This window comes from Gopherus flavomarginatus, chromosome 2 (assembly GCF_025201925.1).
Source record: "Gopherus flavomarginatus isolate rGopFla2 chromosome 2, rGopFla2.mat.asm, whole genome shotgun sequence".
In the NCBI taxonomy this organism is placed as follows: domain Eukaryota; kingdom Metazoa; phylum Chordata; order Testudines; family Testudinidae; genus Gopherus; species Gopherus flavomarginatus.
In genome coordinates this window covers 302,774,381-302,798,321 of record NC_066618.1, presented here as the reverse complement: position 1 = coordinate 302,798,321, position 23,941 = coordinate 302,774,381, and the positions used below count along the sequence as shown (strand labels likewise).

Here is a 23,941-nt window from a genome sequence, read left to right as displayed (position 1 = left end):
ACTGGGGTTGCAGAGAGCAGCCCATGGGTAGGCTGAGGCAGCAGGTACAAACCCCCCTTGCCTATGATGAATGGCTGAGACACTGCAGTCTGCCCCAGTGAGCGGGGGCTAAATGGTGACTGGCAGTAGCCAAATACTGAGGAGAGGTGGGGATAGTGGGTGGGGGTTCCCCTGAGTGGGGAGAGCCACAGAAACTGTAGGGGTACTGCCTGGGGGCAGCACCCAGAGAAAAGGTTGTCTGGGAGGGACACGGGGCCAAGTGGCAGCAGGACACCAGCCTGCAGAGGGCACTCCGGAGGCTGGAGAGCTAATTTTCAAGATGACCAGCAGGAGGCGCTGCAGGAGTGAATCCCACGCCATTACACCTGCAATATCTTTGGGCTTAGAAACAAAGGGCTCCTCGCCTAAGCAGTTGCTTGGAGACATGCTGCTCCTTTGGTGAGGCTGATGTTCAGGGTGGGTCTCCCTGGCCCAGATCAGAGAGGGGCCTCATGGCCTTCTCCATTAAGAGTTTTCTATGGCAAAGCTCACAGGCTTCGTGCATTCTCAGTGGCAACGAGTGACAAATGCTGCACTTCACCGAAATGTGTGTCTCACCAAGACAGTAGAGGCAGCATTGGTGTTCATCACTGACAAAGGATCAAGGGCAAGAAATGCAGTTTTTGAAGCCTGGGACTCTAGGCATACCCCTGGTCACAGAGAGGCAGTTCCCGGGCTGGGGAAACAAACTACACTAAGTATACAAAAATTAACTGTACCAAGCTAAAAGAATAACTATTTACTATTTTATTTACAGGTCTTCTGAAAGGCTGAAGCAGGAGAAGACACTGGATTCTGACTCAGGCCATGAGGTGGTAAGAAGGAAGTGAGGGGGCGTCGACCCATACTCCCTTTCATACCCTCACTTGGGAGCATAAGATCAATTGTGCATGTGTAGGCCAATGGACACTGCTTGTTAAAATCCCTGGACTTGGGCGCATGGTGTGCATGCATATCCCCACATGTGGAATACACATAGGGACCAGCACTTGAAGAAGAACCGTTGTTTCTTCTTTGGGTGATTGCACGTCTCACAAGCAGATTATCCTGGAGGTCAGCATGTGAATGGAGAATAACTCATCTGAAAGTAGCATCATTCCTGGATTGATGGGAAATGGCATAACAAGTAGCAAAGGTGTGGACTGATGATGAAGTTGCTGCTTTGCAAATTTCCCGAATAGGCATTTGCTCCAGTCAATGGGCCAGCACTCTAGCTGGTGGAGTCACATTTGCCAAGTGGTACCATAAACAAATGCATGAAGAAATGCATGAGGAAATCCTCTGAGTGGAAACCATCTGGCCTTTCATTCTGTCTGCAACTGCAATAAACAACTGTGTTGAGGACCGAAAAAATTTAGTGTGGTCCAGGTAGAAGGCTAAAGCTCTTCTCAAAATTAAATAATGAAGGTTCTCCTCATCTTTCTGAGTGTGAGACTTCAGGAAGTAAGTTGGAAAATAGATTTCCTGGTTAATGTAAAAATTGAATATCATCCTTTTCAGGAACTTCAGGTGAGGGTGAAGAAAGATTTTATCCTTCTGAAAAATCACATATGAAGGCTCTGACACTAATGCTTTCAAATCACCCACCTTCCTCACCCAAGTTATCATAATTAAAAATGACACTTTCATAGAGAGCTGAATAAGGAAGCAAGTTTCAAGAGGTTCAAAAGGTGGCCCCATTAATTTTGCCAACACCAGGCCAGATGCCACTGGGGAATAGGTTCTTGCATCTGTGAGTATAATCTATCTGATCCCTTTAGAAATCCAGTGGTGAAGGGGGTTGGGAAAAAGAGATCCATTATCCACAAGAGGTGAAATGCAGAAATAGCTGCCAAATGTGCTGTGATAGAATTAACTGCCAGGCTTTGATGGGTTTGAGCCAATACACGATTGATGGAATCCTGCTCTGGAGAAAAACACTTCTGTGAGGACCACATGGAAAAACACTTCCATTTTTCCAGGTAAGTAGCTGAAAGTTTTCTACTAGCTGAAGATTTTCTACTATTCAGCATGCTTTCTGTACATCTTTAGAGCATGCCCTTTCCAACAGTGTTAATTATGAAGTATCCACACTATGAAGTGAAGGACTTGCAGACTGGGGTGAAGTAGGAACCCATGGCCCTGGGAAATCACATCTAGAGCCAATGGGAAAGATAGTGGAGGTCTGACTGACAAGATTAGTAGGGTCAAATACCAGTGTTGCCAAGGCCAGGCTGGTGCTGTAAGTATGAGGTGAGCATGGTCTTGGACAAGACTCTGGGCAGTAACGGAATCAGAGGGATGGCATACAGAAAGGAGTTTTTCCAGGATAGCAGGAATGCATCCATCAACAAACCTGGGCTCAATTGGCTATGCAAAACCCTCACAGGCGAATCACCTATTGGCATTGGTAAGTTGAATGTGATCCTCCTTGTCAGTTTACTTAAAACATAGTTGCTGTGTAGTCTGTTACCACCAGCAGATTTTTCCCTCACTATGTGGGAAGGAAGGCTGAAAAGGCTAGATGGACAGCTTGCAATTTCCTGACATTTATGAGTTTTCAGATCTTGAGAAGACCACAGACTGAGTCTGCAGGGACCCCATGCACACCTCCCATCACAGGGACAATGCATCCGTGACTACTGTAGTGTTGGTTGTGGGGGAACAAAAGGAACCCCCAAACAAACATTCAGAGGGTCTGTCCATAAGTCCAGAGGTGGCAAAACTAACATTGGTATTCAAAAGGACAGTTACCTGTTCCGTAACTGGCGTTCTTCGAGATGTTGCTCATGTCGCAGGTGTGCATGCTCGCCATGTACACTAGTGCTGGAAGTTTTTCCCTCAGCAGTACCCCTAGGGGGAGCGCTGCTGCGACCTCTGGAGTGGCACTGCTATAGCGCGCTCTAAGGGGAGCCGCATGCTCCCCCCACCCTCAGTTCCTTCTTGCTGGACCAACTCCGACAGTGGGGAAGGAGGGAAGGATGTGGAATACACCTGAGCAACACATCTCGAAGAATGCCAGTTAAGGAACAGGTAATTGTCCTTTCGAGTGCTTGCTCATGCATATTCCACAGTAGGTGATTACAAGCTATGTCTGATGGAGGTGGGTAGGAGTTCACAGATTCTCTGGCTGGAGCACAGCCCTCCCGAAAATGGCATCATCCCTGGTGTGGGAGACGATCGCATAGCGTGATGGGAACGTGTGTACTGAGGACCGGGTAGCGGCTCTAGAGATGTCCTGGATAGGGACATGGGCCACAACAGCAGCTGTTGAGGCCTGAGCCCTTGTCGAGTGAGCCCTTACAATAGGTGGTGTGGGAACCCCTGCTAGGTTGTAGCATGTCCGGATGCACGATGTAATCCACTGGGAAAGCCTCTGGGTGGAGATCGGTTGGCCCCTCATGCGCTCGGCCGAAGCAACAAAGAGTTGCGAAGACCTGTGGAACAGCTTAGTCCGGCCCAAATAAAAGGCCACAGCCCTGCGCACGTCAAGTGCATGGAGGTGGCGTTCCTCGTTAGAGGTATGCGGCTTAGGGCAGAGGACAGGTAAGAAGATGTCCTGTCTCATGTGAAAGACGGAGACCACCTTAGGGAGGAATGCAGGGTGTGGGCGGAGCTGAACCTTGTCCTTGTGAAAGACAGTGTACGGGGGAGTCGCAGGTCAGGGCCCTGAGCTCCAAGACCTGCCGGGCTGACGTGATGGCCACGAGGAAGGCTACCATCCAGGAAAGGTAAGACCACAAGCCTGTGGCCAAGGGTTCAAATGGGAGCCCCGTAAGGCAGGATAGTACCAAATTTAGATCCCACTGAGGGATACGGGTCCTATCATAAGGGAAGGACCAATCTGGCTCCTGTTCATGGCATGGGAGAAAACCGAGCAGCCCTGGACCAACGGATGGAACACCGAAATAGCAGCCAGGTGCACCCTGACAGAGGAAGAGGCTAGGTCTTGAGTTCTAAGGTGAAGCAGGTATTCAAGGATAAGTTGGAGTGGGGCAGATGTTGGGGAAACACCCCGCTCGCCCACCCACCTGGAGAATCGGGACCACTTTGCCAGGTAGGCTCGGTGCGTGGATGGCTTCCTACTTTTGAGGACATGCCTGACCCCCTCTGAATACATTCTCTCCTCCACATCTAGCCACTGATCAGCCACATTGTCAGATGGAGGCTGGGCAGATTGGCGTGGAGGCGGTGGCCTTGGTCCTGGAAGAGTAGGTCTGAGCAGAGCGGCAACGACCAGGGAGGGGCCACGAGTAAGCCTACGAGGGTCCTGTACCAATGCTGTCGGGACCACGCTGGGGTGATCAAAAGGATGGGTGCCTTGTCCGTTTTTACCTTCTCCAGGACCTTGGCAATGAGAGGAAACGGGGGGAAAGCGTAAGGGAGTTGACCCGACCATGACAGGAGGAAGGCATCCGAGATCAGGTTCTCCCCTACCCCCGGAGCAGAACCTATGGCAATGGCGGTTCTGTCGGGTCACTTGGGGAGTGCCCAGAAGAGTTGATGAGTGACCTCCGGGTGAAGTAACCACTTGTGTTGGGAGGAGAAAACCCTTCTCAAGCAATCGGCCTGCGTGTTGTTGGCACCTGGCAGGTGGAAAGCCTTCAGGGAGATGTCGTGGGCTATACAAAACTCTCAGAGGCTGAGGCTTCCTGGCAGAGGGCCGAGGACCTTGCCCCGCCTTGCCTGTTGATATAAAACATCGCAGTGGTGTTGTCCATGAGTACTCTGACCACCTTGTCACGTAGCTGCGAGCTGAACGTCACGCAGGCTAAATGTATTACCTTGAGTTCCCTGACATTTATGTGAAGGGACAGCTCTCCGGTGGACCACAAACCTTGGGTCCGTGAGGTCCCTATGTGAGCCCCCAGCCCAAGTCCGATGCATCGGACACTAGATCCAGCAACAGTGTCGGGTCCCAGAAGGGAATTCCCTGGAGCATATTGACCAGGCAGGACCACCACTGTAGCGTGGCGATCACCCATGCTGGTACCGAGAGGACTTTGTCCAGTTTGTCCCTGGCCTGGGAGAACTCTGAGGCCAACCAGAGCTGGAGGAGCCTCATAAGAAGCCTGGCGTGGCGGGCTACATACGTGCATGTTGCCATGTGGCCCAGGAGCTGTAGGCATGCCCTGGCCATGGTAATGGGGAACTCCATGACCAAGGTTATAAGCCCCTTCAGGGTCCGGAACCTGTTCATGGGAAGGGAGGTTGTGGCCTTGGAGGCATCCAGGAGAGCGCCTATGAATTCTATGCGCTACATTGGGACCAGTGTCGACTTGGCCTTGTTTACTAGGAGGCCTAGTTTGGCACATGTGGCCAAGAGCAGGTTCAAATGGTTGCGTACCTGGGACCGCGAGCTGCCCTCAAGCAGCCAGTCATCTAGGTAGGGGAATATCTGTACCCCTTGGTGTCTGAGGTAGGCCGCCACTACCACCATATACTTTGTGAATACCCTGGGCACGGTGGACAGGCCAAAGGGAAGGACCATAAATTGGTAGTAGTCCTGTCCCACTAGGAAGCGTAGGAAGCGTCTGTGCCCCTCGAATATGTGGATATGGAAGTATGCGTCCTGAAAGTCCAGGCCCGCATACCAGTCACCAGGATCCAGGAAGGGAATGATACATGCCAGAGAGACCATGAGGAACTGGCATTTTGCCATGAACCAATTGAGGCCTCGCAGATCCAGGATGGGTCTGAGCCCCCCTTTCACCTTGGGGATCAGGAAGTAATGGGAGCTTTCCCCCGGAATTCCCATGGAACCTTCTCCACGGCTCTCAGGCTGAGGAGCCGACCCACTTCCTGCTGTAGCAGGGTAAATGCAAGGGGTCACTCCTGCCGTCCAAGGGGGTGGGGTGGGAATGAGACAAACTGTAGCATGTAACCCTGGGAAATGGTGCTGAAGACCCAATGGTCCAATGTTATTCAGGACCATTCCACAAGGAACACAGACAAGTGGTTGCTGAAAACTAACTTTACTGGTGGAAGGGTCCCTTCGGGGGTCACCGGGGTACCATCTCGCAGCCAGTCAAAACCGTCTCTTGCCCTGCTGCTTGCCCCTAGAGGGCCCAGGCTGTGGGGCAGAGCGAGACTGCCTCTGAGGTCACCTCTTCTGAGTTTTGGACCTCTTGTAGGTGGGCTCGTATCTGGCTGGGGCGCAGGGATGAAGGCTTGTGCCTTAGGCTTTTCCTTGGGCAGGACGTAGAGCCCAAAGGTTTGAAGGGTGGTACATGAGTCCTTCATGCCATGGAGCCTCACGTCTATTTGTTCCGTGAACAGGTCCTTGCCATCAAAGGAAAGATCCTGCATCGTGGACTGCGCCTCCATGTAGAGCCCGGATAGCAGTAGCCATGATGCCTTACGCATGGACACCGCAGAGACCATGGATCGAGCAGCCGTGTCAGCTGCATCCAACGCCGCCTGCAAAGCAGCCTCTGCGGCAGCAGCACCCTCCTCCACCAGCTACTTGAATTCCTTCCTTTCGGCCTCTGGAAGGGAGGGCTTGAATTTTGGCAGTGACTCCACAAGTTAAACTCATATCTACTGAGGAGGGCCTGGTGGTTGGCTACCCGGAGCTGGAAGCTGGTGGACGAATAAAGCTTTCTGCCAAATAAGTCCAGTCTTTTGGAGTCTTTATTCTTGGGTGCAAGTCCTGGTTGCCGTTGTCTTTCCCTGTGGTTTACAGATTCCACCACTAGGGAGTTGGGGGCTGGGTGAGTATAGAGGTATTCATGCCCGTTTGTGGACATCAAGTATTTGTGCTCCACCTTTTTTTATATTGGGGCCAGGGAGGCCGATGTTTGCCAAAGGGCATTAGAGATGTTGGCCAGCCCTTCATGGAGCGGGAGGGCCATTCTGCCCAGTGCTGAGGATAAGAGCACATAAAACAGCGAGTCCAAAGGTCGCTCCATCTTCTCAGCTTGGAGATGGAGACTAGATGCTACTTGCTTTAGCAGCTCCTGATGGGCCCTGAAGTCCTCCTGCGGTATGGAGGGGGGTGGAGCTGTGATCTTGTCATCCGGTGCGGGGGAGGGGGACCAGTATCAGGTTCTGCATGTCGGCTGCTGCCACGGGGTCCACCCTTTGATCGGACTCCTCGTGTGGTGCCGAGGAACCGTGACCCGCTGATCTATCCCTCAGAGGTCTGGACAGTGCGGCTGATGGAGTCTCCGATGCTCCTGCTATCGATCGAGGGCCTTGCTCGGCATGCATGGGGAGCTAGGGGGTCCACTGGCACCACTGGCTCTGCCACAGGGGTCCCTGCCATTGCCACTGGCAGCACCAGCTGGTCGGGTTGGCCTGGCTGGAGCATAGGGTACTGCGTGTGGGTCGAGGTCTGGGTTACCAACGACCTGTCGGTGCCGTGCGAGCAGTACAGCCGGTGATACCGAGCATGGCGTCTGCCACGGGACTAGAGCACCAATGTCGAGGAACGGTGCAACCTCGAGCTGCTACTCCTCGAGATGCTTCAACTCCTGGATCCGCAACGACGCCGAGCTGACGATCCCTGCCGGGAGTGGTGGGCGTGATGCCTCGACATGCGACAGCTGGAGCATGACTGGAGACAGCGTCTGTGCTGGAAGCGGCTCTGGTAGCTGCGCCAAGAGGAGCATCTATGGCATTGGAGCCTGTCACGCTGATAGTCTGTACTCGCCATGGAGTGGTGCCCAGAACTGTGCTCCAATGGCACCCTGCCAGATAACCTGGAGGGTGACGAGAGTGGAGGCTGGGCGCTGTGTCCCGACAGGATGCTGGGCGATGAGCAGTCCCGAGAGCGGTCTCCTAACTGGGATCTGCATCAGGTCAGCGTTGGCTGACGAGACCCCAGCGGCGGCTTGCCTCTAGAGCAGGGTCCAGGTGCTGATGGTGCCCCAGGAACCTGCAGGGCCTCCGGTGTCAAAGGCATGCGGACTTCAGCTGAGAGGTCTGAGTCAACGCAACCGGGCTGCTCCACTCAACCTGAGTCGGAGCTCTAGAGCCCGGGGGGTGGGGGAAGGAACTAGGGCTGCCCGACCTAGGTCTAGCCTCTCCCTGTGTCTTCTCTCTACGCTTCTGAGATGATGAAGCCTTCCTCTGCTTTTTCGACGGAGAGCAGCGCCAGCCACCGGTAGGTGCCGGAGGATTGCCACATGCCGAAGACAAAGTACCCGGTGCCAATTCCGCTTGGCGCACCAGGGTAGGAGCCAGTGCTGACTCCATGAGAAGGGCCCAAAGTCTAATGTGTCTCTTTTTTTTTCATCCTGGGTTTGAAGGACCTGCAGATTTTACAGCGGTCGCTGATGTGCAATTCACCCAGGCAGCGGAGACAGTCGGTGTGTGGGTCACCCCTGGGCATCGAACGCTTGCAAGACTCACATGATTTAAACCCTGGGGCCCGGATCATGCCCTGGCCTGAAGAATAACTAACTAAACTAGAACTTTTACTAAGTAACTGGAACAGGTACTACTGAACAACCGAGATTTGAGATGAGCTGCAGAAAATCTGGAGAGAGTAGTTCCGATGCACGGTCACTGGTGGCAAGAAGGAACTGAGGGTGTGGGGAGCGTGTGGCTTCCCTTATAGCGCGCTATAGCGGTGCCTCTCCAGGGGCTGCAGCAGCGCTCCCCCTACAGGTACTGCTGAGGGAAAAACTTCTGGCACCGGTGCACGTGGCAAGCATGCACACCTACTGTGGAATACACATGAGCAATCACTCAAAGAAGAACCATCCTGTTTAGATGACGACTCGGGGCATGCACCAAAACTAGCCATCCTTGTCACTTCCTGAGCTGTAGTCTGGCATGCTATACTATAAAGGTAAACGTTGCCATGTCTCCCAAAAGCCAAAGGCACCTATGCACTGTGGTGACAGGATGAACTTTTAGTTTCAGAACTAAGCTCCACTCAATGGGCCTTCCCACCAGGACTGCTCTAGTGAATTCTATTCTCTGTACTGGTTTCAGGATTGATTTGTCCCATAAATGTGGTCTACATTCTTTGATCCTAGATGTAAAATTTACATTTAGTCACATTAAAATGCATATTGTTTGCTTGTGTCCAGTTTACCAATAAATCCATATGGTTGTGAGTCAAGGATCTCTCCTCTCCATTATTTACCACTCCCCCAATTTTTGTGTCATCTGCAAACTTTATCAGTGATGATTTCATGTTTCTTCCAAGTCCTTGATAATAAAAATGTTAAATAGCCTATGCCAAGAAACAATCCCTGCTCAATGACAATTCACCAGCTACATTTTGAGACTTATTAGTTAGCCAGTTTTTAATCCATGTAATATGTGCCTGTCATAAACAGATAGTTAAGGGTTAATGTCTCTTTTACCCGTAAAGGGTTAACAAACAGGGAACCAAACACCTGACCAGGGGACCAATCAGGAGACAAGATACTTTCAAATCTCGGTGGAGGGAAGCCTTTGTTTGTGTTTTTTGGGTTTTGTTTTGTTCTCTCTGGGCTCTGAGAGTGACCACACGTACCTACAGACTCTCTAATCTTCTATTCCAATTTTGTAAGTACAAAGGTAGAAAGGCAGTATAGTCTTTTTATTTGTTTTTTCTTTATTTGCAAATGTGTATTTGGCTGAAAGTATTTTAAATTGTATTTCTGCTGGAAGAGGCTGTTTCTCCAATTTCTATAAGCTGACAGACCCTGTACTTTTACCATCTAAATTACAGAGATAACTTTTACCTTTTTTCTTTCTTTTTATTAAAAGTTTTGCTTTAAGACCTGTGTGATTTTTTCCCCTTGTTGAGGTTCAAGGGAACTGAGTCTGTACTCACCAGGGAATTGGTGGGGAGAACGGAAAGGTGAATTTCCTCTTTGTTTTAGATTCATGGAGTTTGAATCTGTATTGCCTCTGGGTGAAGGGAAAAGGAGGGGGGGAAGGTATCATTCCTCTCTGTGTGGTGATTCAAGGAGTTTGAATCACGGTGATCTCCTAGTGTACCCAGGGTGGAAAGGAGCTGGGAGGAAGGGAGGAGGGGGAAGGAAAATGGTTTATTCCCCTTTGTTGTGAGACTCAAGGAATTTGGGTCTTGGGGGTCCCCAGGGAAGGTTTTGGGGGAGACCAGAGTTTATCAGGCACTCTACTCTAAGTCCTGATTGGTGGCAGCACTACAGGATCTAAGCTGGTAATTAAGCTTAGGGGAATTCATGCTAGTACCCATATTTTGGACGCTAAGGTTCAGAATTGGGAATTATACTATGACAGTGCCATGGTAATTTTATATCATTCTAGTTTTGTAATCAAAACGCAGAGAGTTGGCCTCCTGTTCCATCCTCCCATACTGAAACCTTCTTGCCTTTGTGGTACCTGCTGCCCTTCCCCAAACTGTCAGCCCTCAGTGTGAGGGACTCACCTGCTGGCTGCTCGGTGAGTAAGAGGCATCCCGCCTGGAGCTCCCAGGCCCAGACTCGCCTGCTGGAGCCTGAAAACACAGACAAAACCATGAAGTTATTGCACAGCTTCAGCTCCTGTGCATCTAACCTGGCACCGGGCTCAAGGGCCATGCAGCAGGAAGCAGAGCTGGCATCTGGACTGGTGCCAGGAGCAGCTCCACACAGTGGGCGAGCAGAACTAGCACTGGACCCAGGAACAGCTGCAACACAGCAGGAAAGCACAGCCAGCACGGGGAATAAGACAGCAGCACTACCCCCAGCTCCATACCCAGCTGCTGTGGCAAGGCTGCCTTCCCTGGCACTTCCCTGAATCAAAGCCCTAAAATAGCCTCTATTCATCCCATAACTGGGTTAGAGGCCTCAGCTCCTCTCCAGCAAACAATAAAGGCCACAGCCAAGACAATTTCTCCTGCCCAAGGACCTCTTCTGAATCTCTGCTGCTTGGAGAAGAGGGAGACGATACATTCCCAACCCCACGCACTGCCCGGCAACAAGAATGCAATAGATCCAAAGAGATGGGGAGGGGAAGAACCTTGAACCTTCCTCTCTCTGTCTTAGGCTTGGTCTGTACTAGAAAATGCGGTCGATATAACTACGGCATTCAGGGGCGTGAAAAATCCACCCTCCTGTGTGATGCAGTGAAACTGACATATAACCCCCAGAGCAGACAGCACTTGGTCAGCGGGAGAATTCTGCAGTGGTGCCCCTTGGGGAGGTGGAGTACCTACACTGATGGGAGACCCCCTCCTGTCAGCATAGGTAGCATCTACACGCAAGTGCTACAGTGAAACCGCTGTATTGTTTTAAGTGTAGACAAGATCTTAAGCATTTATACGGCCCCCATCACAGTTAACTTTTCAACAAACTTTGTATTCGTGGATAATCTAAGAACTATACCCAGATGTACAGACACTCTTTTCTTAACCTGTGTATTATATAATTTTTTAACATTAGCTTTAATACAATTTTTTAATCTGAGCATCCTCCAGTCTTTCAGGTATTTATCCTCCCAACACCTCTGTGGGGTTGGAAGGTGCTATTATCCCCATTTCACTGATGGGAACTGAGGCATCAAGGGCTGGATTTACAAAGCTATTAGGTGCCTAAAGATGCAGATAGCCCAGTGGGATTTACAGCAGTGTCCAAGTGCTTAGGTCACAGAGTTCCTGTAAATTCCACTAGGGACCTATCTCTGGCTCCAGATAACTAGATACCTTTGCAAACCTGGTCAACTGACTTGCCCAAACTCTGTGGCAAAGCCAGGAATTAAACCCAGGTTGCTCAAGTGTCATGTTAGCCCCCAAATCAGTCAACCCGCCTTCTTCTCTGTTTCTCTTTCTATTCTGCCTTTTGGGGCAAACCACAAAGGACATGGCGGTGCAGCTGCAATAGTCTTTTCATCACTGTAGCCTAGGTTCTCAAACAAAGGATTTGTCCTACACAGAGCAGAGTAAACCTGAGAGTTCATGTTCCAGACCTAGTTGTGAAATTTGGGATACTGTCAAGGTCAGCAGCAGAGCTGTGGAGAAATGGCTCTGCGTGCCTGGAGATACGAGCTGTGCTGCACACTGTGCTAGCGAGACGGGCTGTCTTCAATGTACAGATGTACAGAAAGGACTCAGATTTGGACAATGCCAAGCACGTGAATGTGATTCCGACACAGGACAAAAGGCTCCTTTGCTACTCCCTGCTGTGACCAAACCACAGAAAGACAGGGGCACAAGGGCATGGCCACCCTCCAACCATGCTGTCAGTAACACTTCCAGAGAGATGGCGCTCTGGGGGCACTGTCATGCAAACCCCTCTCTCACTGACCACCCTCCCCCAGTGCAGATTGGGGCACAGAGGCACTGCCACCCCCATCCCATGTCACTGACAACCCACACCCTGCACAGACAGGGGCATAGGAGGCACTGACACCCCCACTCCCTGTGTCAATAACCCCACATCACAGAGTGGGGCACAGGGGGCAGCTGCCATCCACACCCCCCATGTCACTGACACACACACCCCAGCACAGACAGGGGCATAAGGCACTGCCACCCCCACTCCACCCCGTGTCACTGACTCTCCCAGCACAGATAGGGGCACAAGGGCACTGCCACCCCACCCCCCATGTCACTGACCCTCCCAGGACAGACGGGGCACTGCCACCCCACCTCTGTGTCACTGACCCTCCTAGGACAGATAGTGGCACTGCCACCCCACCCCCATGTCACTGACCCTCCCAGCACAGACAGGGGCACTGTCACCCCACCCCCCGTGTCACTGATCCTCCCAGCACAGACAGGAGCAATGCCATCTCACCCCCCGAGTCACTGACCCTCCCAGCACAGACAGGAGCACTGTCACCCCACCCCCCGTGTCACTGACCCTCCCAGCACAGACAGGAGCACAGCCACCTCACCACCCGTGTCACTGACCCTCCCAGCACAGACAGGGGCACTGCCACCCCACCTCTGTGTCACTGACCCTCCCAGGACAGATAGTGGCACTGCCACCCCACCCCGCGTGTCACTGACCCTCCCAGCACAGACAGGAGCACTGCCACCCCACCCCCCGTGTCACTGACCCTCCCAGCACAGACAGGAGCACTGCCACCCCACCCCCATGTCACTGACCCTCCCAGCACAGACAGAGGCACAGGGGCACTGCCACCCCACCCCCGTGTCACTGACCCTCCCCCACCCAGCACAGACTGGGCTCATTCATTGTGTACTAGGTGTCTGGTGGTGGGGCACACTAGTGACCCCAGCACTTTCGCTCCCTGTTATGGGAATGGCAAGCGCCCACACACAGCAATGTGGGAGGCCCTCAGGAGTCCGCTGCGACACAACACACATGGCACACGACATTGCTGTATGTTAGGTGGGGTTAGCCCCTGCACAGGCCTTGTGCTGCCAACATCCAGCATGCTCACTGATTTAGTAGGACACCGGTGGGCTTTAGTTGTGTGACTGCATGCTACACACAAGATGCTGCAGGGCTGCTTGCCTTGGAGTAAAGGTTGGTCTTCAGAACTCCCCCCTGGCCATAGCCGAGGGGAGGGCCCCCCAGACAGGCCTTGCCTGCTGCCTTCCCCCTTCGATTAGCCACCACAAAGGGGTTCTCATTGAAGAGAATTGGTTGAGAGTCGACCATACTCTCTTGATCTGGCTCCTGAGGCTTTGGCTGCTGGTCCTGGGTCAGGGGGCAGCCCATAGGCTCCTGCATGTGTAGCAGGACCAGGGCTGCCCTTTCTTTGTGCTTGCCAGGTGATGCCGGGTCCTGGGGTGGGCTAGTTACAGTGCTGCTCAGGCCTGCGATTGGGTCAGGGTCTGAATTCTGGCTGTCCAGAGCCACTGGCAGAGGCAGCACAGCGCAGTCACTCTCCATTCCAGAGCTGGCTCGATCACACTGAACGAGCTGAGAGGGAAACAAAAGGGTCAGAAACAGGAAGAAAGAACAGCCATCGTAAGGGAGAGGAGGCAACAAACGGTGTCAATCACTGCCCCCATCACTCCTAGACACTGGGGACAGGAGAGCTCCCACAAACAACGCCAATCACCACAGTTCCCTGGCTCTGCACTAGGGGAATCACAATGCTGAACAGCGTCATATGCAATGGAGGTGTGCAAAATTCCCATGCCTCCTGGCAAGGCCTTACCTACGGGATCCCATGCGATGGGCTCAAGAGGAGAGCTTCCTGCTCTATCTGCATATAAGGGAGTACACACAACAAGCACATCCGTGTCACATGCCACCTGGCTACTTCCTGAAATTACTAAGCCCACGCTTCCAGCCAGAGACACACACTGAGCCTGCATACACCCACATACACCTCCAGCTCACACTCCTCACATGCTCCAGGGCGTTAAACAGGAAAGGCTCCCGGGAAGAACATGTAAGGAAATAGCCAGGGCACCATCCACTCGCTCATTGTCACTGCACAGGCACAGGCTCAAGCCTTCCACCTCACTATAGTGCACAAGAAAGCAGCTCACTGCCCCTGTAGGGGCTAACACCACAGCTCACTGTCCCTGCACTCACTATCATGCACACGAAAGCAGCTCACCATCATCACACTGCCTAATGCCACTCACCTCACTACAATGCACATGAAAGCAGCTCACCACCGTCACACAGGCTTACCACCCACCTCACTACAGTGCACACAAAAGCATCTCACCATCACCACACAAATTCTTCCCCAAGGAAAGGCAGCACAAACATCTCTGGGCCCACCACAGTCACGGCTGTAATGGGGCATTAAAAGGTTGAGGGAAGTCTTGCTCCATCAAGGCCCCAGCTTTCCCCTAGGTTCCATTCACCCTCTCCACAGTAGTTTTATTGGAAGAAGCACTGACCTTCCCTCCTCTAACACTGCAGAGGCCAGACTCTCAGTGGCAGTCTCCTGGTGTGCCGCCAGAGCCCCCTCCAGGGAAGTGGAGAGAGTCAGAGCCCAGCACTCCAACTTCCTCCATCCAGAAGCAGGCTAAAGAACTGTGAGACCCTTTCTGCTCCGATCACGTTCTGCAGCCCGAGTCAGGGTGACACTTACAAAAATAGCCCTTCAGGGTGGGGTAGGTGGGTGATTATATTGGCAGCTGGGAGGCTGACGACACACAGAAATTCCTGGCGCTTTCCTTCTCCCACCCCCAGCCTACCTCATCCCATGCTAAGGCAGCAAGGGGGAGAGTGACGGCTCGTATCAGGTTTCCACAGACACTGAGGGCTGGGTGACACTTATAGAGAGAGAAAATCATACCCCTAACTGTCAGAGTGATGCCAGAAAGACTCTGTGCAAATGAAGTTATAACAGCAAAACAGCCCTTTTGTTGGGACAGCTTATTTTGTTTGGGAAGCTGATATAAGCTACACTGGCAAAAGAAGGCTGTTGCCTGTCTCAGCTGTATCTCTATTAGGTCTGCCAGTCTAGCTATAGGCAAACCCTTCCTAGTGTAGCCACTGCCTACCACGCCATGCTCCTCCCTGCTTTTTTCTTTAACACCATGGAACTCTATCTGGGCTGAGACCCTGGGGCGTGGGAGAGCATAGATCCCACTAGTCCCACACCAACCTGTCTTGCCCACATAGGGGGAAGGAGAGCACTGTCCTTCTCGGGCATTGTGGGGAAGGGAAGGCGAATGCAACTCTTCTGAGTCTGGAAAGTGAGAAGTGCACTGACTGGTAGGATGCCTCAGAAACCCTCCTCCTTTGGCTCATCCACATTGCTAGCTCCTGAGACTCTCCAGCTCTCTGACCGATCTCCAGGGCTGCTGCCGTGCATTCTGGGTATGGACTTCCAGCTTCTGCTCCTTCTCCCTCTCACTCGATTATTTTTACTGGCCAAGCACAGCTCCTATTTTGGGCAACTGAGGATCTGTTAAAATTGTGCCATTGACCCAGTCTTGTCCCTCAAGAGCTGGGCTCCTGTTCTAGCATAGGGAGATCGAGAAAACATGCCCCCCAGAGCAGATACAGGGCTAATGCAGTCAGTCTGTCCTGGTCCATCACTCTGCCCCAGAACAGGAACTCTAATCCTCTTCTGCCAGCACAGTCAGGCTCTGGAATCTAACAGGCAGAACAAGATCCAGTGGCTGGAAGCAGAAGCCAGATAAATTTACACTAGAAATAAAATGCAGATTCTTAACAATGAGGATATTTAACGATTGGAATAATTTACCTAGGACTATGGTTGAGTCTCCATTCCTTGGAGTTTGTAAATCAAGATCTTTCTAAAAGATCTGCTCTGCCTCAACCCGGAGTTCTGGGCTTGATGCACGTGTCACTGGGTGAGGCCAACCTGGATTAACACTGGAGCTTTAGAGGCTGCAGCCTGGGGCCTCAGATTTTGAGGGGCCCCTGCGACGAAGTGGGAATGGTCTTAATGTTTTCTCTGAACACAGTGTGTCCCTCACTTTCCCCTATGTATTGCTTAAGTATCTGGGTGGTGGAATAAGAGCGTACGATCATTGCAGAGACCCCAGAGGACAGGTGTGAGTACCATAGGCATAGAGAGCAACCTAGCAACTGATTCCCTTCCTACCACCCCAGCCCTGCAAGGTGCTGGGAGCAAAGAGACCAGGTGACCTTTTGCAGGGAAAGGGACAAAGGACAGAGGAAGAGCCACAGGGGGGGTCAGAGGATGGGCTGGAAGAAACTGGTCAGTTTCCTGTTTTGATACTCGGAGGGGGAAGCCCAGGGCACCAGGCCCTGGATCCCCCCAAGACGAACTTTGCTGTTCCCAATTTCTGTGCTAAGAAGCTCTGTTCTACGCTGTGTTCCTGTTGACTAATAACCCTTCTGTGTTACATGCAGGCTGAGAGTCACTGCTGCCTGCAGAGTTGGGGGGCAGGGCCCTTTGGGGGTGTATAAGGCTTCCCCAGGTGTCCCATCCAGGGGGACTCACTGTGGGGCGCTCACAAGGTGAACAGGGGGTTGAACCCTCCAAGGTCAGACCCAAGAAGTGCAGAAGCCAAAGAAGCTTCTTGCCATGGTGCAAGGGTACCCTGCGGGAAGTCACACTGCACCAGATTCCTGCCTGGCTTCACCCAGCCTGGGACTCCCAGGACACCCCCCCAAAATATATCTAATTTGTATAGGTGATTAGATAATTAAAGCCATAGCATCATGATGTGTACTACTACCAGTTACGTGCCAAAATCCAAACGGTTTTGTTTGTTTTAACTTTCACTCAGCTCTATAACGGGTCCATCACGTTTGACAACTGGAACTGAAATAACCAAGGGAATGTAACAAAGGAGTGTTTAGCTCTGGGCATGGGTAGTGGTAAGGCACTAAAGATCGTGAATATGCAAAAAGGGGCTCCCAGAACAATAACAGCCAGGACCCCCTTCACCTTTAATCTGGTCCTGGGTGAGAGGGTCACTCAGTGTTAAGCAAGAAGTCTCAGTACATGATCATACTGGTCCCTTCTAGCCTTAAAAATCTCAGAATTTACAAATCTATGAAAAAGCCAAGCTCACCGCCCAGGAACTCCACTGCACTGGGTACTACACAGATGCAGCTCAGGCAGAGGGACCACAAATAGGCCTAACAAACAGTGGACCAGGAACAACTCTGTGCACCATTTGGAGTTGACTCATTCACGGCTGGCTTTAACACATACAGCATACAAATACAAAACATGTTACTCGCAGTAAACCCCTGACATCAACCCACATAGAGAGGCCTATACACAGCAAAACTAGACTGACACCCCCTGGCCTTAAATTCTTGCCCCTTCTCTGGGGTGTTCCCAAGAGAAATCTCATTCAGGACACAGAGCAGAGCCCTGCCACAGCTCCAGGCCTTCCATCATTTCCACCTCTGCTTAGGAGTGTGAGAAACAATGAGTTTCCAAGGGGAGCTGAACCTTCCTTCTTCATTGCCCCTCCAGAAGGACCGCATCACTAAGAAATGTGTTTAGGTAGACATGCATAGACACTCCAGATGGCACTGGCTTTCTCTCAGTCACGCTCCTGCAGTAAAATCCACCCTTCTCAAATTGGCTAAAAGGCTCTCTTAGCCCCAGCTGGAATTAATGTGAATGAAACTAACACAGCCAGGAGTAAAGGAGGCCATATAGGCTGAACCAGAGCTCATGCTGCATCTAAAACAAGACAGACCAGATGACAGACACGGCTTGATTAGACAGAAAGGCAACCAGCTGGAAGAATCAGACACACAGCAAGAATTGGAAGCTAATGCTGCTGTGGGAACAAGGAAATAGAAATAGTCACATTCATTAAACTTGATTGTCAGGCTGCAAAAGACCTGATAAATTACCAATTCATTTCCCTGCCAGTTGCCCTGATCCTGAGCTTCCTGCCATAGGCCAAGTGGACTAACTGTGCCTTCATAGGGAAAACCCAGCACCTTTGCCACCCCTGCAGCCCCCAACTCCACGCTTTCTGTATCAGGGGTATGTACAGGGTCGGGCACAGGACAGCTGGAGGGAGATGAACATGGATATCAGCTGCCACTCTGTCTGAAATGAGACATTTATAGATGCTGGTGCTGCTGTCCCCTCACATTCCAAAGTAGCAGCCTGTGCAGCCCTGCATTCCACAGCCCCCAGAAACTCCCAGTCTGAGGCAGGGACCCAGTAGGGCAGCAGTTCCCAAGCAGTCCTTCACGGGGCACCTCATGGCAGGCTGAAGAGAGACAGCTGCTTACAGGGGGCCGGCTCTCCCCTTGATTCCAGCTGCTAAGTCACATTAAAAGACACTAAAAATACACTACATTCTTTCCTGGTGGGACTTTTCTGTGCGAGTAACAACCAGTAGGCAAGGAGGCAGGGCCAGGGGAATGGCAGGGGAGGGAATGTGGAGCCAAGTAATGGTGAGCATGGAAGGAAAGGGGAGGTGGAGTCTCAGGATGATACTGGGAAATGGAATGGGACAGGACAGGAGGTGAAGCAATGGAGGAATGAGCAGGGAGGTGGAAAACAGGCACTATGAGAAAGGGAACAGGAAGAGATGACTAGGGTGGGAGGCAGGGCCCAGGTGAGGTGGGAACAGGAGAGGAGGAGAGTCAAGACAGGGACCAGGGCAATAGGAGGAGAGGAAAGGTGAAGTAGGGCTTGCTGGCGATGGAATTGGGATGAGAGGAAGAGATGTGGAGTGTGGGTGACGGAAGAGACAAGAAGGGGTTGTGGCCTCCCTACTTTCAAGGCAGCATTAACCAAGCTGTGAAATCCAGTTAGCCTTCCCTGGAACTAAGAACCCCTGCCCCTCCATCCTGGGATTGACACATGAAAGGTCCTAGACGTGGTTGCCATGTCCTTTTGTGTAGCCTCCTGCCATTCCAGTTGGATCTGGGATTCTCCTCACTGTCCCACATTGGTGGGTAGTGCTGCGCACCTTGTTTGCCACTAGCGGCTCCCCACCCCACCCAGAAGCCTACACTGAGCTCTGCCTGTGGTACTATCTGCTTCTCAGGGTCACAGGCCACGTCCTCATCAGGACACATTCTCCTTTTCTTTCCCCGGGGAACTCTTTTATTGGCTGTCTCCATCCCGGGCCAGCCTCCAGCACAAGCCCATCCACAGTCTCAGCGAGGACCCCATCACTTACAGCCCGGGTGACTCTTGGTAAGTTGTTGCTGGGCAAAGCTGCCAGGGTCCGATAGTCCAGTCGCAAAGGCTCACTGCTGATGTTCTAGAGAGGAATGAAAAACAGGGAGAGGTCAGGCCAGGAGTGGGATAAGGGAAGAAGGAGGGATCAGGCCAAAGAAAGAGGGGCAGCTCCTCTGTGGGCCAAAGGGCCGATCAACAAGCAAGGCCTCATCTCCAGGGAAAACTCTCATTGTCTGGGAAAAAGTTCAGTCAGTGACTCAACCACTGTCACCTAGGAAACACTTTAGGCCTCAGCTTGGAAAAAGAGCAACACACAGCACATGCCAACCCACTGTCTCCCAGGAAATGCCCCTGCCAGTGTTCCAAATCCCCATAATTTCTCCTGCCTCTCCTGTGCATGCCTGACTTGAGGATTTCCCATTCATCCCTGAATGCCCCAGTCCCTGGTGCAGGGCTTCTCACAGATGGATACATTTTAAGGTAAGAAGGAACGATTAGATCATCTAGTCTCATCTCCAGAATGACACAGGCCACAAAATTTCATCTAGTTACGCCTGTATTGAGCCAATTTGTTTTTGACTACATCATCTTCCAGAAAGGCATCTAGTCTTCACTGGAAGACATCAGGAGATGGAGAATCCATTACGCCCTTTAGCAGTTTGTTCCAATAGTTAGTCTCGCTCATAGTTGAAAATTTTGCCTTATTTCTAATTTGACTTAGTCTGATTTCAGCAAGCGGCCATTGGTAATTGTTATGCCTTTCTACACTAGATTTTAGAGCTTTTTAATATACAGTATTTTCTTCCCATGAAGGTTCTCATTTATTGTAATCAAGTGACCTCTCCATCTTCTTTTAGATAAGCTAACCAGATAGAGCTATTTAAGTCTCTCGCAGTGATGTTCTAGCCTTGTTTGTCCCAGGATATTAGACAGACAAGGTGGCTGAGGGAATAACTTTCATTGGACCAATTTCTGTTGGTGACAGAGACAAGCTTCTCTGTGGACGCTCAAAAGCTTGATTCTCTCTCATCAGCAGAAGTTTGTCCAATAAAAGACATTTCCTCCCTCACCTTCCCTCTTTCACAGTAAGGCATTTTCTACACCCCTTGAATAATCTTTGTGGCTCTCTTCTGCACCCCTACAATCCTCCTCCCACCAAGCTCCTCACCTCTGCCTCCTCCTCAAGGATCTGCGTGGCTGCCTCCCGCTCCCTACGCATCCTCTCCTTCCACAAGAACAGGATAGAGTCAGAACAGCATCCAAGCAGCACAAGCAAAGAGAGAGGGAAAGGGGTCAGCACCACATGGGACAGTCCCTCCATCAAGGGGAGGAGAGAGAGGTAGCAACCCCACACAGCACAAGCTGGGCAGTTACCAGGGGAGGAAAGGGGAGCAGAGACCTCACACAGCACAAGCTGGACAGTTATCAGGGAAGGGGAGCAGAGATCTCATATAGCACAAGCCTGGAAGTTATCTGGAGGGAGGGAGAAAAGACCCCACATGGCACAAGCTGGGCAATCATCAGGGGAAGGGAGACATGATAAGGCACTAGCCCCTTAGTGCCACCATCCCTCCGGGGCAAGGAAAGGCAAGAACTATGGCAGAATAAAGACAGACTTGAACTGAGCTGCTCAGTTCTCTGTCACTCAGCATACAGAGACCATGACTGAGTCTCACCTGGGTGGCAACGACTCAGCTCAAAAGAATCCCTCCCCCAACTCTGGGCCTGCATATGAAAAAGAGAGGTTACTTACCAGTAACTGTTTGTTCTTTGAGAGTCACCTCTGTCCACTGATACTGGTGGGACTTGGCGCCCCGGGCTTCGAGCTGTGGAACTGCCATGAAAATCCATGTCCATTGGGAGAAGCACAAGAGATCTCCCATGAAGGTGACCTCATTGCCCTGGACTATACAAGGGAGTGCACCCCCAACCACCTCTGGCCCTTCTCCCCAACAGCAGACCACTGAAGTTCTACAGAACTCAAGGTAGAGGGGAAGGTGGACAGGTAGTGTAAATGCACAAAGGCAACTCTTTAAGAACAACAGCTATTGGTAAGTAACCTCTCTTTCCTCTTCTAGAGCCTCTGTGCTTTCCCACTTGCAGGCAATTAGCAAGCATTCAAAGGCATATAAGCACTTAAACCCCCATCTCCCAAACAGAGAGTTGGAGTATGATGGTAAGTTCAAAGAGTGGTGCCTGATGAATGCATATACTGCTGCTTTGCACCCCTCCACCAGGTAACCCGACTAAGGCAGATCAAGAATGCTGCAGTGGTTATCATGGAGCAGGTCTTTAAACCAGGAAGTACTGGTTTCCTTGCTAAGATGAGACAATATTTCATACATCTCCTTATTCAGTATGAAAGTGTCTGTTTGGTAATGGAATTCTGGCGTTGCTCCCCATGTGCTATGAATATCCTGTTAGATTTTCTAAAAGATTTAGTCTTTTCCAGGCAAAAACAAAGCTCTCTCTTGTACATCTAGGACCTGGAGATAAGTTTCCATGAATTGACGCTTGTGCCCAGCTCACCAAGTGATCCATGACCTGTCCTCTTCATTATTTTACCACTCCGCCAAGCTTTGTCTTGTCTGCAAACTTTATCAGTGATGATATAATGGTTTCTTCCAGGTCACTGATAACAATTTTAAATACTGAGTGGCCAAGAACGAATTCCTGCAGGACCCCACTAGATATACACCCATTCAATGATGATTCCCCATTTACAATTACATTTTTATGTCCATCAGCGAGCCAGTTTTTAATCCATTTAATATATGCTATGTTAGTTCTGTAGTGTTCTAGGTTTTTAATCAATAATATCCTGAATTAACAAGTAAAATGCCTTACATAAATCTAAATATATTACATCAGTACTACAGTGGAGTCGCATCATAGGCGCATTTAACTTACGCGATTTTAACTATATGTGCTTGGCAAAACAAAACAAAAAAAGAGAAAAATAACAATTTAAATATTGTATCTGTAGTGTGGGCGATTCTGCCCGCCATTCCACTCAATGAGCGTTTGACTATACGCAATTTTCGCCTTACACGCTGACTTCAGAACCTAACTCCTGCGTAAGCTGCGACTCCCCTGTATTACTTTTATGAACCAAACCTGGAATCTCATAAAAGAAAGCTAACAAATTAGTTTGACAAGATCTGTTTTCCACAAACCCATGCTGATTGGCATTAATTACATTACCATCCTTTAATTCTTTATTAATCAAGTCCCATATCAGCTGTTCCATTATTTTGCCTGGGATCAATGTCAGACTGATCGCCCAATAGTTACCCAAATCATCCTGTTAATGCTTTCTAAATATCGGTACAGCATTGGTTTTCTTCCAGACTTCTGGAACTTCCCCAGTGTTCCAATAATTATTGAAAATCAACATTAATGGTCCAGCAACCTCCTCAGCCAGTTCTTTGAAAACTCTTGGATGAATTTAAAAATTTTAACTTTAGAAGCTGCTGTATAACATTCTCCTAAGTTACTACTGGAATGGAGAATTTCATCATCATTACATAATATAATATCCTCTGTTTTTTTCCAAATACAAATAAAAATATTTATTGAACACTTCTGCCTTTTTTGCATTGTTGACAATTCTATAATTTCCTTCTACCAATGGATCAATACCATTTTCAGGATTCTTTTTTGTTTCTAATATACTTTAGAAATTCCTTATTGTTATTAATTCTGCTGGCCACAGATTTTTCCTTTTGTTCTCTTATACATTTTCTACAATTTCTACTTCTGATTTATATTCCTAAGTATCATGGGATTGCAATAGAAAGGCTTGGGGCCCTCTGAGAGCCAAAGTAGTCCACATTAGCCAGTAGGTTATCTCATATTGTGAGATGGAGTGTCTCTGGGTCAGGATGCAAAATCCTCCCTTGCTGTTGCAAGAGGCATCTGGAGAGAGAGGCAGCAGACACAGCGCAGAAGATCTGGGTACCAGTCCTGACAAGGCAACATTGGGCCTGTTAATATAATGTTGGCTTTGTCCAATCAGATCTTCCTTATGACTCTGAGTCTGAGGAGAATGGGAGAGAAGGCATATAGAAGTTGGCTCCAGTCCAGGAGAACCACATCCAAGATAAGACTTTTCTCTGTGCACTTCTGTGCAGAACACATGGCATCTGGTGTTATGTTCAGCTGTGAAGAGGTCTGTTAAGGGTTACCTCATCTCTGAAATATCGCTTTATCCATCATTGGTTTAGGACCACTGGTGCTGATTCTGAGACCTCCTGCTGAGCAAGTCTGCCTCCATGTTTTCCTCCCATGAAGTGCAGAACAACAGGGAAGATTTTGGATGCACCACAGCCATAATGTTCTTGCCTCGACTGATGACTGACAGGAATGTGCTCCTCCCTGCTTGCTGATGTAGTATGTGGCTGTGGTGCTGTTGGTAAGCACCTATACTACATGATGTTGCAGGGACAGGCGATGGCCCTGAGAGACC

General features: G+C 50.5%; 1 protein-coding gene across 34 annotated transcripts in view; it reads right to left on the bottom strand.

Annotated features, from left to right (window-relative positions):
- Positions 1-23,941, bottom strand: part of SCRIB (scribble planar cell polarity protein) — a 234,812-nt gene that overhangs the window by 92,359 nt on the left and 118,512 nt on the right. For 21 of the 34 annotated variants that reach the window (XM_050939290.1, XM_050939297.1, XM_050939304.1 and 18 more), the window contains 4 exons: positions 20,642-20,698; positions 19,472-19,555; positions 13,407-13,817; positions 10,373-10,441 (listed from right to left, as the gene is read on the bottom strand). In XM_050939290.1, the coding sequence (XP_050795247.1) occupies positions 10,373-10,441; positions 13,407-13,817; positions 19,472-19,555; positions 20,642-20,698 (621 nt within the window). Of the gene's footprint in view, positions 1-387; positions 716-10,372; positions 10,442-13,406; positions 13,818-19,471; positions 19,556-20,641; positions 20,699-23,941 lie in introns of those variants that run through there. The other 13 variants (XM_050939315.1, XM_050939316.1, XM_050939317.1 and 10 more) reach the window with 6 other exon arrangements.